Raw genomic sequence first — 17261 nt, forward strand, 5'->3', positions numbered from 1 at the left:
TAATAGTGGAAAACAGAGAACCATGTTGAATTGTATTTCTAAAAATCTCTTTATGGTTTAGATTTGGTCATATATTCACTTTACAACAAAAATAAATTATTGGACATTTCCTTTTCTATTTTGTGTTTCTCTAGGCTAAGCTAGACAAATGAAAAGACGTATGTTTTGTCATAGCTCTCTACTACTCTTTCTCTGTAAAATTTGTTCTTGTCTCTCTCTCTATAAGCTCTTGTTGTCTTTTGAATTCTCATCTAAGAAAGCAGAGATTTTCTTCAAACACACTCGGTGGAAAACATAGCAACAAGATGTCAGGTCCAGGTGAGGATTTCTTCTTCTCATCACTCTGTCTGAACATTTCATAGTTTTAGTTCAAGTTGTAGATATGTTCATATGTAATATTATTATCTCAGAACATTTTTTCTAGCTAGTGTTTGATGAATTTGAAGACAAACTAAAGTAATAATTTTTGATTTTTTATCAAATTGAATGGAACCTTAAATTCTTAAATCCATTTTAAAACTTGAGTTGTTGTTAATTTTTTGATATCAAATTAAATTATACCTCTAATTCTAAGATTTTCTTTCTTTGTTTGAGATCAAGTTATGAAGAGTAAGGGGAGGTACCAAAAGGAAAGTAGGAAGATTTACAGGAAAAATCAGAAGATTAAAGAGAGATTAGAGAAAGAGGAAGAAAAAGAACAAGTTACAGTTTTGAGTTTGATTCCTAGGCACAAGTTTGGAGAAGTCAACATTAGTAAGGATGGTAATGGTGTATGAGGCTAAGTACGAATGCAAAAATACGAAGAAACAAACATGCAAAACAAAATTGGAAGAACAAAGTGAAGAGGAGAAAGTTGGAAGCAAAAGGTCAGACGGAAGCAAATGTTGAAGAAATGGGTCAGATGGTGCCAAATGTTGATGAAGGTGCTCCAGAATTTGAACAAGGCCCTGATGATGTAGACTTGTAAGTCAACAAGATCTAAATTGTTGTTTGGTTTTACGGAAAGTAAGAAATTTTAAGTGGTTCTTCTAAGTTTTTCCTTGTATACATGCAGCTCAACTGTAAAAATTCGTAGAGAGAAAGTCGAATACAGCAGGGAAGAGGAAGAGAAACTCAAGGTTGAATTATTTCACATTTTGATTGATTGGTGTCCGAATTTTCAGTTACAGAGAACTAGCTAGGTTATGTAACGAGTAGCTGATAACATTTTGCTAACACTTAATATACACACCCAACAGTGTAGTCCTTATAAGCTGCTCCATCCCCGAAAACAAACCCAAAAGCAGTGAGGTTTTAGCTACAGGAACTTGAAGATTCTTATAATAAGTATCTAGCTGAATACATGATCTTACTGAATCTACTGACTTATGCTTCTTCATTGCAGCGCTTGCAAGAGCAATCAAAAGAAAACCCAGGATCTCATCCTTTTGACGAGGTAATCATCTTTTATTTTAGAGGAAGCTGTGCAATTGATTTTCATATGGGCATTACTTGCTATTATCATTAGATACGAACTTGTTTAAACTTTAAAGCTAACTAGTGTTTTATGGGTAGCCCATCTTCACCTTTTCTGCAATGAGACGGGATGTCATATAATGAAGAAGAACCTAAATTTGCACCTTATAGCTTAACATAAATAGTAACTTAACAAAGACGAACATGATATAACATAGTTAGACTGTTAAGAACAATAAAAATTGTGAAAGGTGTTCTTCTAGCCAAAGTTGCCTTGCCTTTACTGGATTAGCCTCCAAGGACTGTAAAAGCAGCTGCAAACGCGATATTTGCTAAAAGTGTTGCCACTACCATAGTAGCTTCACCCTCTAGATCTTGTAGGTGTTCATTATTTGCTATTATCCTTTTGCGCTATACTTTGAGAAATATCGAGTTGTGATCAAGTACTAGTGGATGCATATAATGCCTTGCTCTTGTGTTCAACTTGATAATTCCTAGGCACTCATCTCTATCAGGGTAAATTTGTCAAATCAAAAGGCATCGTTGTTCAATCCTGGTAATGATAAATCCGGGCAATCTAACTGGTCCTGAATAGCAGCTTGTTCTGCCTTGCACTGTTCAATTGCTAAACATACAATGAGTTTGTTCTTCCTTGCACATTTGTTGACGTTTATTACAAGTTTCTTGAAGATTTATGTTCCGTTCTTGTTCATGATTGTAGGTTATTGTGGAGGAAAACCAGCAGATAATTGCGGAATTCTGCAAGAAGGAAATTTGGTTCTTCCCGCAGATGAGGTAGCTGTTTCATTTATGCTCAGAAATTCAGCTCTAAAGTAGTTTGTATCACTTGAATTTGTTAAACCAGTAACCAACATATAACCATCTTTCTCTCCACACTCACCGTGATAACCTGGCATGGAAACAAGAGTTTTCAGTTCTAAAACTTAGATTATTTCATTTTACAACATGGGATGACCTTCTTGAATAAGTGGGAACTCTTGTCCTCAACATAAACATTTTCTTGGTAGACCTGTAAATAGCTCTGGTTAGCAAGGCACTTACTAACTGCTATCTTTGTAATACCCAGTTAGTCTTGGAATATATAATGAATTAATATTTGAATTGATAGAAACTACAAGGTCGAACTGAATTCATAACATTTATGGAATTTGGTCAAATTGATTCATATAGGATTCCAGGTACTAGTCCAATTCCAACGTTGAATACTTTCTAATGAATACCGAAGTGACCCTGAACAATATGTTTTACATAATGATTGTCTTGTTTTTTTATTTACTCTTAAGAGTGTTAGGTGTTCAACTGATAATTACCGGATCAAATTCTGTGCAGGTTGGGGATGAATCAAGAACATCTACATCTATCTCCCAAGAAGATCTGGAAGAACTAATGACTTCCGTCAAGAAAGATCCATATCTGAAAACTATTCTAGAAGATATTAACCTACCTTTTTGTGTTTTTAATAACTTTATCATTTTCGTGCATCAGTTCTATTTGATGTTCTTTTTTAACTTAGCTTGAAAATTCAAATGTTTTTAGGTACTTGAATGATTCAGAGATTACGCAAAAGTTGGCGCTAGCTATGGTTTTGGAGTTTTAGGAGGGCACAACGTGAATTCAGTTGAACATACTGCACCAAACACTGATGCGGAAGATCAAACTGCCAAACAGGCTTGAAGCAATTGTTCGCAAATGAAGCCAATTTATGTTCATTTCCAAATCACAATGTTCTTTTGAGCTCATGGGATAATTTGTTTTTCATCATGGTGAATTAGGATGATAACTTCTAGAAAATATGTTTCTAATTGGATCTTCATCTTCATCAGTTTTTATGAATGATTTCTGTCATTTTGGTTAGTCTTAGTCTTCTTCAGGTGATTGTTTGCACTCTTTCACGTCGTCGTATCCAGGCACACTAAAACTACTATTGAACAATGCAATATTGCACCAAACATGTTAGGCTATAAAAGCCACATACAGCATAAATCATCGGTTTAGCTTGCAAAATAGGGGATTAGGTTAGGATTGTTAGGAAACAAAATGAACTAGAATTTTTACCACAATCCACTGATATAAGAAAGGAAATGTAAAATGATAATCCCTTTTTAGATCAATTCTCCATGTTGAATCTCCAAAGCAAAATGTTTAACATTACTGCTAAAAAAAAACATACATATATTCGCATCACATCGCATCTTTACAAGAAAGAAAGAATGACAGTAACTACGTAATAATAAACTTGGCGTTGTTCAAAAACATCCTAAAACTTCTACAAAAACGGTCCATATTCTTAAAATACGGCCTGCCTTCTCCTGCACATGAGAAGCACCTCAACATCAATTTTGGACCATATCTTCAGGCACAACATCATCCTCAGTCAGAATTTACAACCACTATTCCATCTAATTCTCATTCACTATTGATGATGGAGTCAAGGAGATTGCAGCAGAAAGGCATGATGTCAGCTTCGCGTGAACCACAACAGAATTCGTGGCGGATATATCCTCATCAATTTTACCAATAAGTTTGCATCTCTTTAGTGACATTGCCTTCAGATTCGTTTCTACTTTCACTACCCTGCTTACTCACAATGTTGCTCGGAGCTTCATCAGGAAAAACTACGCAAGGCAAAGAACCTCTGGAACCACCAATTGTTCATTTTTATCTCTCAACGGACCACCAGGCTTATCAAGTCTCACCGCATCATTGCACTTTTCACATCCTGCGCTTTTCACATCCTGCTAAATCTCCTGGCACGTCTTTTGCATATTAAGCCTAATACATAAACAATTGATTCAGATAATTAGGAATTGCAGACATTTGAAAATGCCTCGAGAAAGAGCAAAGTTCTCCATAAATTTTGGCCAACAAGTTCATTCCTTAAAAAACAAATAGCATACTGAGCATATCCTAGAACTTGTGACAGCTAGAGGAGGACAGTGGCCTCATAAACTGTATCATCACATTATCTTCACCTTCACCAACCAACATATCTTCATCTCAAATCCAAGGTCATTGAGAAAAAACATATAGGAAAAGCCACTGCTTACCATAGAACTCTACTAGTGCACTCCTACCATAGCAATTTACTTATCAGTTCCCCACTACTGGATGTGACCATGTTTCTATTCCTATTTACAAGGGAAAACTAAAGAAACAATACAACTAAATATAAAACCAATAGACTAGTCCAGATACAAGTCTGAACGTACCTTGACAACAGACTGGTCAAATGTCAGGCATTCTCTACCAGGCACCAGCATTCCACATTACAAGTTCTCCCTGGCGAGTGGCCACCCAATAAGCAGACAAGACCTGCAAAAACAGAGAAAGATACTCTGAAACTCTTTTCAGGAAAAATTTACACATATACTTTTGTTTTGAAATTTAGTGAAGATAAGAGTTGGAAGTGTACCTTTTGAGTTAAAATGCAGCCTCCTTCAGGGAAGAGGAGGATCTCACTAGTACATGATTCACAGGACTGATCTGTCTTCATTTGTATCCTTTAAAGTCAGACATACCCTAGAGCAGGCAAACTGATCAAAAGCCAAACAGATGATGTTCCCCGCGAGGTACCAGCATTCCATTTCAATAACTCTACTAATTGAATTGGCCATAGGAATACAAAGGCAAGACCTGCAAAAAAACAAGGAAGATACTCCGACGCTCAAGTTAGAAACAGTTTTATGCAAAACATAATAAACATAGAGTTAAGGGTTAATAAACATAGAGTTAGAGTTAGGAATACAAAGCCAAGACCTGCAAAAAACAATAAAGATACTCCAAGGCTCAAGTTAGAAACAATTTTATGCAAAACATAATAAACATAGAGTTAGAGTTAGGAATACAAAGCCAAGACCTGCAAAAAAACAATAAAGATACTCCAACACTCAAGTTAGAAACAATTTTATGCAAAACATAATAAACGTAGAGTTAGAGTTAGGAATACAAAACCAAGACCTGCATTAAACAATAAAGATACTCCAACACTCAAGTTAGAAACAATTTTATGCAAAACGTAATAAATATAGAGTTAGAGTTAGGAATACAAAGCCAAGACCTGCAAAAAAACAATAAACATAATCCAACGCTCAAGTTAGAAACAATTTTATGCAAAACATAATAAACATAGAGTTAGAGTTAGGAATACAAAGCCAAGACCTGCAAAAAAACAATAAAGACACTCCAAGGCTCAAGTTAGAAACAATTTTGTGCAAAACATAATAAACGTAGAGTTAGAGTTAGGAATACAAAGCCAAGACCTGCAAAAAACTACAAAGATACTCCAACGCTCAAGGTAGAAACAATTTTATGCAAAACATAATAAAAGTAGAGTTAGGGTTAATAAACATGGAGTTAGAGTTAGGAATACAAAGGCGAGACCTGCAAAAAAAAAAAACAGATACTCCAATGATCAAGTTAGAAACAATTTTATGCAAAACATAATAAACATGATCATAAGTGTTAATAAACATAGAGTTAGAGTTAGGAATGCAAAGGCAAGACCTGCAAAAAACAAAAACAAAAGCAACACTCAAGTTAGCAACAAATATCTTTGTTAAGGCAAAAATGTACTGACCTGACAGTCATCGGAAGAAGGGGCAGAAACCTTGAACAAAATGATAGACATGTACCAAGCAAAAAAGAAACTCAGGCATTCTAGAAATATAAGGGCAATTTAAGTATACATTGAGAGTGTTAAGAATGTGCACCTAAATATACTAGCAGAGTACCAAAGTCAGCAATATAACAAAAGCTAAATAGGGCTATTTTCATTGAAACGTTACCCAAGAATCAGACTTAGCTATGTTCCAGCAGCTGTAGCTGAACTACATAGGGAGTATCACTGCCTTGCTGTGTACCAAATTTCCAACATTGATTTCAATAAAATAAGAAAGAAAAACGACAAATAAAAAAACAAAAAAAACAAAAAAACAGGAGGAAAAGAAAAGCTCATTTACCTGTTTTCCAATAGTTTCATTTGTCCGGAAGCTGCTCAGTTCCATTAAGTGTGACGTTCTCCATTAGACACATAGCTTTGCACCTCTCAGTTTTAGGAACTGACGGTGACCTGCCATTGCACCGCTCAGTACCCGGGACTGAGCAGTGCACACTCATTCTGCGGAACGAAGTGGTGGCCTGCCATTGCACCGCTCAATTTCCGAAACTGAGCAGTGCACCTATCAATTCGATAAAACTGAGTGGTGGTCTACCATGTGCTTAATGGTTAACATCAGCACCCAAATGTGAACTAAGTGCCATTTTTTTTGATCGGTGAAGTGCCTTTTTTCTGTAAAGATACATAAGCCGAGTTCAATACATACAGGATGACAGACATTAAAGTTCAGTTGATAAACTAGTACGACAGACATGTTAATAACAGGTTTAACGTGCAATCCTATTTCTTATACTCAATATAAAAAAGATAGAAACAAAACAGTATCATTTTTGTAAAACTAAGAAAAAACTCTAATCAATGTTTATTGAACGAAAAAGAAAGATGACAACAACTACAGCATCAAAGATGGTGGGTCTAGCTAGTAACTAACATTGTATATGTACAATAGCTGTAAATTTAACCATTAGACTCAAGACACCTGAACAATTGAACAAGGAAAGAAAAATAAAGAGCCATGACTAACACAACACCACAGTATTAACAAATTCACAACATGGGAAAATCACAAGTGAAGATGCATTCAGATTTACAATCTTCAGACCTAATAACATGTGAAATCGTCTAAAAAAAATCAAATAATCAATGAAAATCAAGCAAAAATTTACAAAACACACATCTTAAATTAACAAGTGAAGTTATCTAAGAAAACAGTCCAAATCAAGCTAAAAGTAAGGAAATACTCTACAAAACACATCTTAGTGAACTGTTTCATCATGCATTCATATTCTTGATACTCCAAACCCTAAAAAGCTCCATGTTTAGTAAACAAGAAAGAAAACAAACATTTGGAGAAGAGGCAAAAGGGTAAAGTAGTCACCAAAATCTGAAAGTAGCTAGATCTAAGGGGGGTTTGCTATATCATGGCTTCCAAGTTCCTCCCTCTCCAGCAGCAACCCCTGTGAGATAAAACCAAAAGAGAAACAACCAGATCTGAAATAAGATGGGGGAATAAAGAGAATAAGAGATAATAATGAGAAGGTTAAGAAGGGATGAGATGAGATCACCTCAGACTCAAAACAACCAGAGTTTCCATGAGCTTCGTCTATTCTATCTATCTATCTATCTCTCCTGCAAAACAAAGACAACCAGTTAGGAATGCAAAGGCAAGACCTGCAAAAAACAAAAACAAAAGCAACACTCAAGTTAGAAACAAATATCATCAGAAGAAGGGGCAGAAACCTTGAACAAAATGACATGTACCAAGCAAAAAAGAAACTCAGGCATTCTAGAAGTATAAGGGCAATTTAAGTATACATTGAGAGTGTTAAGAATGTGCACCTAAATATACTAGCAGAGTACCAAAGTCAGCAATATAACAAAAGCTAAATAGGGCTATTTTCATTGAAACGTTACCCAAGAATCAGACTTAGCTATGTTCCAGCAGCTGTAGCTGAACTACATAGGGAGTATCACTGCCTTGCTGTGTACCAAACTTCCAACATTGATTTCAATAAAATAAGAAAGAAAAACGACAAATAAAAAAACAAAAAAAAACAAAAAAACAGGAGGAAAAGAAAAGCTCATTTACCTGTTTTCCAATAGTTTCATTTGTCCGGAAGCTGCTCAGTTCCATTAAGTGTGACGTTCTCCATTAGACACATAGCTTTGCACCTCTCAGTTTTAGGAACTGACGGTGACCTGCCATTGCACCGCTCAGTACCCGGGACTGAGCAGTGCACACTCATTCTGCGGAACGAAGTGGTGGCCTGCCATTGCACCGCTCAATTTCCGAAACTGAGCAGTGCACCTATCAATTCGATAAAACTGAGTGGTGGTCTACCATGTGCTTAATGGTTAACATCAGCACCCAATTGTGAACTAAGTGCCATTTTTGTTTGATCGGTGAAGTGCCTTTTTTCTGTAAAGATACATAAGCCGAGTTCAATACATATAGGATGACAGACATTAAAGTTCAGTTGATAAGTACGAGAGACATGTTAATTAACAGGTTTAACGTGCAATCCTATTTCTTATACTCAATATAAAAAAGATAGAAACAAAACAGTCTATCATTTTTGTCAAACTAAGAAAAAAGTCTAATCAATGTTTATTGAACGAAAAAGAAAGATGACAACAACTACAGCATCAAAGATGGTGGGTCTAGCTAGTAACTAACATTGTATATGTACAATAGGTGTAAATTTAACCATTAGACTCATGACATCTGAACAATTGAACAAGGAAAGAAAAATAAAGAGCCATGACTAACACAACACCACAGTATTAACAAATTCACAACATGGGAAAATCACAAGTGAAGATGCATTTAACACAAATTCAATTGATTACTTTGGGGGTTCAGATTTACAATCTTCAGACCTAATAACATGTGAAATCGTCTAAAAAAAATCAAATAATCAAGCAAAAATTTACAAAACACACATCTTAAATTAACAAGTGAAGTTATCTAAGAAAACAGTCCAAATCAAGCTAAAAGTAAGGAAATACTCTAACAAAACACATCTTAGTGAACTGTTTCATCATGCATTCATATTCTTGATACTCCAAACCCTAAAAAGCTCCATGTTTAGTAAACAAGAAAGAAAACAAACATTTGGAGAAGAGGCAAAAGGGTAAAGTAGTCACCAAAATCTGAAAGTAGCTAGATCTAAGGGGGGTTTGCTATATCATGGCTTCCAAGTTCCTCCCTCTCCAGCAGCAACCCCTGTGAGATAAAACCAAAAGAGAAACAACCAGATCTGAAATAAGATGGGGGAATAAAGAGAATAAGAGATAATAATGAGAAGGTTAAGAAGGGATGAGATGAGATCACCTCAGACTCAAAACAACCAGAGTTTCCATGAGCTTCGTCTATTCTATCTATCTATCTATCTCTCCTGCAAAACAAAGACAACCAGGGAAGAATAATCAGTGACAATTCGAGAGGAACCCCAATTTTTTAATATATAGAGAAGAGATAAGAAAAAGAGTAAAGTACGGTGTGAATTTTTTTTTTATTATTATTATTAAAAGAATGGTCAAAGTCAAATGTTACTACCCGTGAATTTTCCCGCCAATTTTTGAATTTCAAAAATTTGCACATGTGTTTTCCTTTTGTTGGCTCCTTTTTGGTCATGCGGATTTGTGCTAGTTGTTGTTGTACTTTTAAATATTAACACTTGGTCACAAATTACAGACAGTAAATTTCAATTTGAATTTCAGTTTAATTTGATCTTGAATTTGAATTCCAGTTTCAATTACCTTGGGTGGGTCTTTTACTGGGCTCACCAAACCTATGTGTCTTCGGCCTGTGAGATGTTACAGATGTACTGCAGAATTTGAAGATTGTTAAGCACCACACTTCCAGATACCTCCAGTTGCAGATTATGTGAAGCGCAACTTCGAATGGAGCTACTAACCGTTATATGTCAGCTATTGCGCGAAGAAGTTCTTAGCGGCTGCCTCAACTCAATTAGCTAGCTAAGAATGAACCTTTAGTTGCTGATGCTTCAAGGACAATGATTTTGAGAAGGTGATTGTTGTCAGCAGTTTTATTCAAAAACAAACTTCGAATTACTTTTGCGCAAATTGCATTCTCTACTCTGTTTTATGTACTGGTGTCTCTGTTTTACACCAGGGAATCACTTGTGTGCACTAAGAACTGGATATACCATAACAAACAACAATTCCAATTCAAAAAATTCACCAGGAACCCCCGACTAGCGATCAATAAATCAAATAGTTCTGACCCATTCCACTACCAGACACCTTCACTACTCTTTGTGAGCCAAGGAGACACCTTCACTACTCTTGCAGACAGGCTATTAAGCAAAAAGTTTCAAAATACTTTAATCCACCCATCTTCCTCCAAAGCCAAAAGAAGACGACGGTTGTGCCGATTCTGTCGTTTAGATTAGATTCCATTTAAATGAGGAAAAAAACAAAAAAAAACGTCCTTACCATTGGCCGTGATTCACCATATACTTCCACTTTGACCTTAGATCCTCGTTGGTACGACCAGCATGGAAGACATCATGTCCATATTCCAACATTTCCTTACATGGTTTCTTCTTACCATCTTTTACAAGATAATGAAAGGCTTCCTGCACAAATAGGAAATTAGGACAGTTTTTGAGTTTATTATAACCATATCCCGCCAAAAACAAGTACAAGAAACTCAAACTGACCCTTAGCATATGTATTTCTTCATGGTCCCAAGAATCTGGTAGCCTTTCCGAGGCCACTTCATCTACATAATCACAATCTTCTTCATCATCTTCACTATCATTTTCATCTTTGTGTTCTCCGGCCACTTCTGATTCACCGATTCCAGCATTTACAATCGGAACTTCGTTAGCCAATTCTGATTTACCTAGTCTGCGGACAGTGTATATAACACAGACTTTCTTAGGCCATTCGAGAAATTGACAGTGCAAATGAACATATGGAGAGAGATCAAGTTCCAGGCAGACCACATTCTTTATTAGTTTGAACATGTACCTGTAATCAAAAGACAGCTTACGCCCATTGACATCGAGGCCGCGGTCTCCAATTTCATCCATCAATTTCCGAGCCGCTACCACAGACGGAAAATCAACGAATGCGATTCCACGGCAGAAAGTAGTATTCTTTTTCGGCATCACTCGGATATTGGGAAGGGGCCTCCACTCTGCCTAAAATTAAAAGCCAATTAAACTTAATGATGAAAAATCAAAACAAAAACATGTACTTTTAGAGAATAAACACAGACAAATTCCTATAAGCATAGGTAAAAAAGCAGAATACCAAATTCAAACGAGTCAAGTCAAAAATAAGAGAAGAAAACTCAGAGTTGGAAGTTTATAGATGTTACTAGGATCCGATAAATCATTTCCTCTGTTGCCTCTTTTGGCAAGCCCTTCACCACAATGGTAGAAGTTGGAGTCTACAACAAGTGAAAAAACGGTAATCCAATTGATATGCATTTCAGTGTAAATAACAAAAGGTTTACAAAAGTAATAACGATGTATGTCATACCACAAGGCCACTGCAATCTCGAGGAGACCTTGATCTCTGACGACGGTTATCACGTGCAGAAGAATGAGAACTTTCACACCTCCTAAGTGGATGCGAACTTTAATCTCGAAAAGCAAAATCGAAGAGAACTTTTATTAACAGACTGACACAACTAATTCAGAAAACTTTAGTCTATCTTTGCGCAATTTCATATTGGAAGAATGAAATCTAAGATTATATCATCACTAATTTTGTATGGGAGCAGAACATAACACAACTGATAAATAGAGACTAGAGATACGACCAACAAGCAATCAAACATTTAGCTTTGAATTGTTGGCTCACCACATTGAAAAGCACAGACAATACAAAAACTTAAGCTGCTGTATGTCTGCAACAACTAACTGATGTCCAAATACTGAAATTGAGGTCAAATAATAGTATGAAGAGAGAGAGTTATACATAGCCCCTTGCCTTATCTTTCATTAATTTTGCCCTCTTCGTCTTGTTCCTTTTATAATTCCCCTTGTTTGTCATATCTATCTCTACAGTAAACAAAAAATTACTTACTTTTAATCACAAACAACAAGAAGAATTATGAAACAAAGAGAAAATTTTCAAACTACAAGTAGAGTTATATACTACAAAGATCAGAAATTGCAGCTAGGGTTTCAAAAAAAAATCCCCAACAAGAACCTAATTGATTTTATTTTTATTTTTTGAAGCAAAACCTAATTGATGAATCTAATCCAAACCCATATTAGGAAAACGGATGAAATGAATTTCCATCTTTTATACGAAAATTGGAAGCTTAATTATATAATTGGGGGAAATGAGATAGATACAGAGAATAATGACTATAAGGAAGAAGTAGAGTGTTCAAACCTGAGAATCTGAAATCTAAGCTGAGCTTCCTCCCCTCCTCCTTTCTCTTCCTTGTCTAACTCGCTATGGATCATAATTTCTTCCATTAAATTCAAATTTCTAATAAACCAGAGGAAACAAAAATTTATCCTTTTTTGGTATGATCAAATTGTGAGATCGAATTGGGGTTTTAGCCTTGAAAGGCAAAACCGCGCCATTTCTTTTTCCTTTTATCTGTTACTGTAAATTGTGTGCTTCATATTCACTCCCTCAAGGTTTTTACCTCGCACGTGGTTCATCACAAACCGGCAAGTGGTTCCTTGTTCGAGTCTCTCAATCAAGGATCATGTTCCGTGTGATTCTTCCACGTATGGACACAGATGTCAGGTTTTAGGAACCATGACCGGTGGCATTTAGGGCTGCACAAAACCGAACCATAACTGAAAATCGAAATCGAAACCGAAGATTTTTAACCGAACCGAACCATAACCATATTCCTATGGTTCATTAATGGTTGTCAGTTTCAGATAACCGACATTATCGGTTTCGATTTAGGTTTTATCTCAAAACCGAACCAAAAACCAATTGGTTAAACGATTAATAGCGACCATAGGATTAAATGATTTTAGGCCGTGGATGGGGATATTTAACCCTAATAACTTACTTCACTCGACTGAGTCTTCCCAAATCTTCTCTTCTTTCGTTCTTTTCTTCTTTCGTTCTTCCTCACGATTGAGTCTTCCCAAAAACGGAAAACCAAAGCCTAAAACTTATCGAAGTCCCACCATCACCTTCTAGTTTTACTTCTTCTCTCTTCTTCTAGTTTGATAAGTAACAAATCTATCGAAGTCCTAATCACTAATAAGTCGAACGAAGCTGGAGTAGAACTGTAGAAGAGACCGAAAATTGAAAAAGGTATTGTGTGTATCATTTGAACTGATTTTGATAAAGGTATTGCGATTGTGTATCTGTGTGTATCATTTGAAATGAATATTATGATTTTATATTATGATTTAGGGTTTGTAAAATTGAAAAAAATGGGGATTTCAAATTAAGGTCATTTAGGTTGATTTACACAGTGGGTTTTGCTTAATTTTTAATAAATTTTACAAGTTAATTCAGATTGAATTTGTTAGTGGTGGAGTTGTAAGCTTAGGTGTAGATTTGAGCACAAGGACGGATTACGAAATGTACTTCTCGTTCCCGTCTGTTTTGATGCTTTGTTTGTGAATTGGATACTTGTTTGCATATTTTTTTAATGAACCTTAAACTTTATATCCTCTGAACTTCGTAGTGCCCTAAGGTATTGTGAATAGATATGTCTTTGATTTTTTATATTAAGTTGAGAAATACTTGCCTATAAATGTTGGTTAGCATCAGGTTATAGTTGTTAGTTACCTCAGTTTGACTAATCAGTAGCTGTTAATTGCTTATTCATAGCTTTGACTAGGTAGTAAACTCTTGACATTGTTTTCCAGCGAAATCCCCATTATGCCAATGAGAATGATTTACACCTGGTAGTTCAACTAGGTTGGAAGTTTTGATTCTGGGTAGGCCGTATTATGTACTCTGAGTATGGTTTGGGTTTGGTAGATCAATTAAAAGAGTGCAGAGAAGTGATCAGTCCTTGCTGCGAAAGACTTAGCTTATCGACTGAAAATGATTGGAAATGTGTCGACCATGTGCTGCTGATCTTGTTTATTTTGCTTGGAAATCTTGTTATTTGTTATTGTTGTTATTACTTGGGAATGTTAAAAATGATTTGTGAACCCACCATTTGTATGCTCATCTCTGTTTGTTTATCATTCGCAGGAGTTCCCGTGGAAGGAGGAGAGGTAGCTTGGGAGCCAACAACTGCACTAGTTTTGTTTCAATTAATATGTAATTAAAATATGTTTGGGATTTTTCTTAGCTCGATACTGCGAACCTCTATTATTTTTCAATTTCTCATAGCAGAATGAATCTTTTCACACTGATGAATTGTAGTTAATGAATGGTTAGGACTCTTAGGAGGATTATTCGAGTTAAAGCACTGACACATTATTGTTTATATCATTCGGTTAACCAAAAACCGTCTGGTTTTTAACAAAACCGAGTAGAAACCGAAACCAAATAAACCGAATAGGCTATACGGTTTCATTGGTTACATTGGTTTCGGTTTAGGTTTTGCCAAAAATCGATAAAAACCGAACCATGTGCAGCCCTAGTGGCATTGGGCTTGCTTCATGTGGTGCTGCTAGAGTCATGTAATCAATTATGTAGAAATTGACGTTTAATCCCAAACTTGTTGGGCTTTAGACAGTCTAGTCCAGTCCTTTCAAGCCTGATACAAGAAGTTCCAGATTTACCAAATGTGAAACGAGTTAGTCCAGTTGTGAACGATTTAGTCCAAAACGATTCTTTTTAATGACAAAAATACCCATCAATCATATGATTTCTTCGTATTCAGTTTCATATCTTTAGTTGCAACACTAGAAAAAGAACACCAACCACTGTTGTTGAATCCAATTGTCAATTTTTTCTTTCGATTAATTTCATCTCACTTGATTCACCGACTTCCTTTTTTCACAATTTGCATATTGTAAATATTCATTTAGACTTAGTTTCATCAATTTGGGGGTTCTACAAAAAAATCTGGAATCAATTTGAGAACGGTTGATTTGATATCATCATTCAACGTTGATTGATTCGTTCCTCATCAATGTGGATTTGGCGGTAATTTGTTTCATTTAGTTTCGATCGTTTTTTGTGTATTTTTCATAGATCTGATAATGTTTTCCTTTTTAGAATCTTGAACTTCAAATATATTAGGTTAAAAACCTGGCAAGAAGATTAGGAAACCGAATGAAGATAAATCATGAATGGGAAATCTGGAGAAAGCTCTTCATTCATATTAATGTCGACGTTTTGGCGAGAGAAGAAATTTTCATCTGCAAACTAATTGCAAAAATACATCTCACAGAAGTTATCATATTGATTAGTTAATAATCCAATCTAGGAAATGCAACTTTTGCGGTTCTTGCATAGCCGCTTAACTGCACATAAAATGGCCAAACATTTCCCGCAAATCAATGATATGCTTCAGTAAAAATAGTTTAGTAACTTTTCCCCGGTAAAAGATAGATTAGTAACTGGATCTCCTAAGTTTACTGTTTATCATGAATTAAACTCCTAGCATGAATACATGTAGGTGGTAATGATTTTCTATTTGATGTTAGTAAATGTAAATTTTAAAAATTTATAGATTAGATATTTGGTTTGATTAACATACATTTCCATATACAATGATTTATTGGTCATAGCTGCCAGCTATTGGAGTTCAAGACATACATTTCGTGTCATTTTGTTCTTTATATTTTTTCTTAACTATGTTATGTACGAAATCATGTGCAATCTATGGTGCGATGCTAACAAGGTTAATCCCAAGGCTTAGGTGCTTGAGAACCATGGTTTTAAGAGTATCGCCTTGATGCTTAGTTTGAAGTATGATTTTGAGTTCAAAGTATAATTGAGACTAGTTTACACAACATATTATTAAAAATGAAATGAAAACCTTAATTAAAAGTAACATTGAGGCTAGTCCTACTCCTGGATGTGTTCGTCTCTTATAGTATATAGGCGATGGGTTGCTTAATTTGTGCCTCATTTATTTTTCAATATCCTTTTTTTGGTTGATAAAAGGAAGACTAGTATTACTAGAAATTGGAAATGCATCTTAAAGGTCTAGGCTTTTCTTTAAATATTAAGTTTTGCTCTTTAGACCTTCAATTCCAGTCAGAACTAGACAAATAATGGCTCATTTGAGACCTTACAGATCATAGAAAAATACCACTTAAGAATCCATAAAATGTTTCAGGACGATTTTACGATAACAAAGCGTGTAGTTGTCTAAACTTTTCTTTAAAAATACGGTTTTTCCCTTTAGACCTTCAATTCCAGTCGGAACTAGACAAATAATGGCTCATTTGAGACCTTACAGATCATAGAAAAATATCACGTGTAAGAATCCATAAAATATTTCAGGCCGAGTTTACGATAACAAAGCGTGTACAGTTGTTAGGCTTTTCTTTAAAAATTCGGTTTTGCTCTTTAAACCTTCAATTCCAGTCATAACTAGACAGATAATGGATCATTTGAAACCTTACAGATCATCAAAAATATCACGTGTAAGTATCCATAAAATATTTCACGCCGATTTTACGATAACAAAGCATGTACAGTTGCCTAGGCTTTTCTTTAAAAATTCGATTTTGCTCTGTAGACCTTCAATTACGGTCAGAACTAGACAGATAATGACTCATTTGAAACCTTACATATCATAGAACAATATCACGTGCAAGAATCCATAATATTTTCAGGACGATTTTAAGATAAAAAAGCGTGTGCAAGTCTAGGCTTTTCATTAAAAATTCGGTTTTGCTCCTTAGACCTTCAATTCCAGTCAGAACTAGAAAAATAATGGCTCATTTGAAACCTTACAGATCATAGAAAAATATCACGTGTAAGAATCCATAAAATGTTTCAGGCCGATTTTACAATAACAAAGCGTGTACAGTTGTCTAGGCTTTTCTTTAAAAATTCGGTTTTGCTCTTAGACCTTCAATTCCAGTCAGAACTAGACAGATAATGGCTCATTTGAAACCTTACAAATCATAGAAAAATATCACGTGTAAGTATCAATAAAATATTTCACGCCGATTTTACGATAACAAAGCATGTACAGCTACCTAGGCTTTTCTTTAAAAATTCGGTTTTGTTCTGTAGACCTTCAATTCCAGTCAGAACTCGACAGATAATGGCTCATTTGAAA

General features: G+C 35.3%; 1 protein-coding gene and 1 long non-coding RNA gene across 3 annotated transcripts; one reads left to right on the top strand and one right to left on the bottom strand.

The window, feature by feature from the left end:
* Positions 1–600: 600 nt before the first annotated feature.
* On the top strand, positions 601–3330 carry LOC113340084. The gene is made up of 5 exons (XM_026585306.1): positions 601–963; positions 1055–1118; positions 1385–1435; positions 2177–2250; positions 2806–3330. The coding sequence occupies exons 1-5, from the start codon at positions 773–775 to the stop codon at positions 2861–2863; spliced, it is 438 nt and encodes a 145-aa protein (XP_026441091.1). The 5' UTR covers positions 601–772; the 3' UTR covers positions 2864–3330.
* A 264-nt stretch (positions 3331–3594) lies between these two features.
* LOC113340085 lies at positions 3595–11700 on the bottom strand. 2 transcript variants are annotated; one of them, XR_003355304.1, is made up of 15 exons: positions 11609–11700; positions 11445–11516; positions 11093–11265; positions 10780–10969; positions 10012–10695; positions 9854–9921; positions 9426–9489; positions 9239–9317; positions 8181–8510; positions 7657–8072; positions 7470–7548; positions 6435–6763; positions 4889–6327; positions 4686–4788; positions 3595–4248 (listed from the first exon to the last, which is right to left on the bottom strand). It is a non-coding gene; the product is annotated as an uncharacterized LOC113340085 (long non-coding RNA). The 2 variants fall into 2 exon arrangements; XR_003355303.1 differs by having other exon boundaries at positions 4889–6763.
* Between the last annotated feature and the right edge of the window lie 5561 nt (positions 11701–17261).

Source organism: Papaver somniferum, unplaced genomic scaffold (genome assembly GCF_003573695.1).
Source record: "Papaver somniferum cultivar HN1 unplaced genomic scaffold, ASM357369v1 unplaced-scaffold_21, whole genome shotgun sequence".
NCBI classification, from domain to species: domain Eukaryota; kingdom Viridiplantae; phylum Streptophyta; class Magnoliopsida; order Ranunculales; family Papaveraceae; genus Papaver; species Papaver somniferum.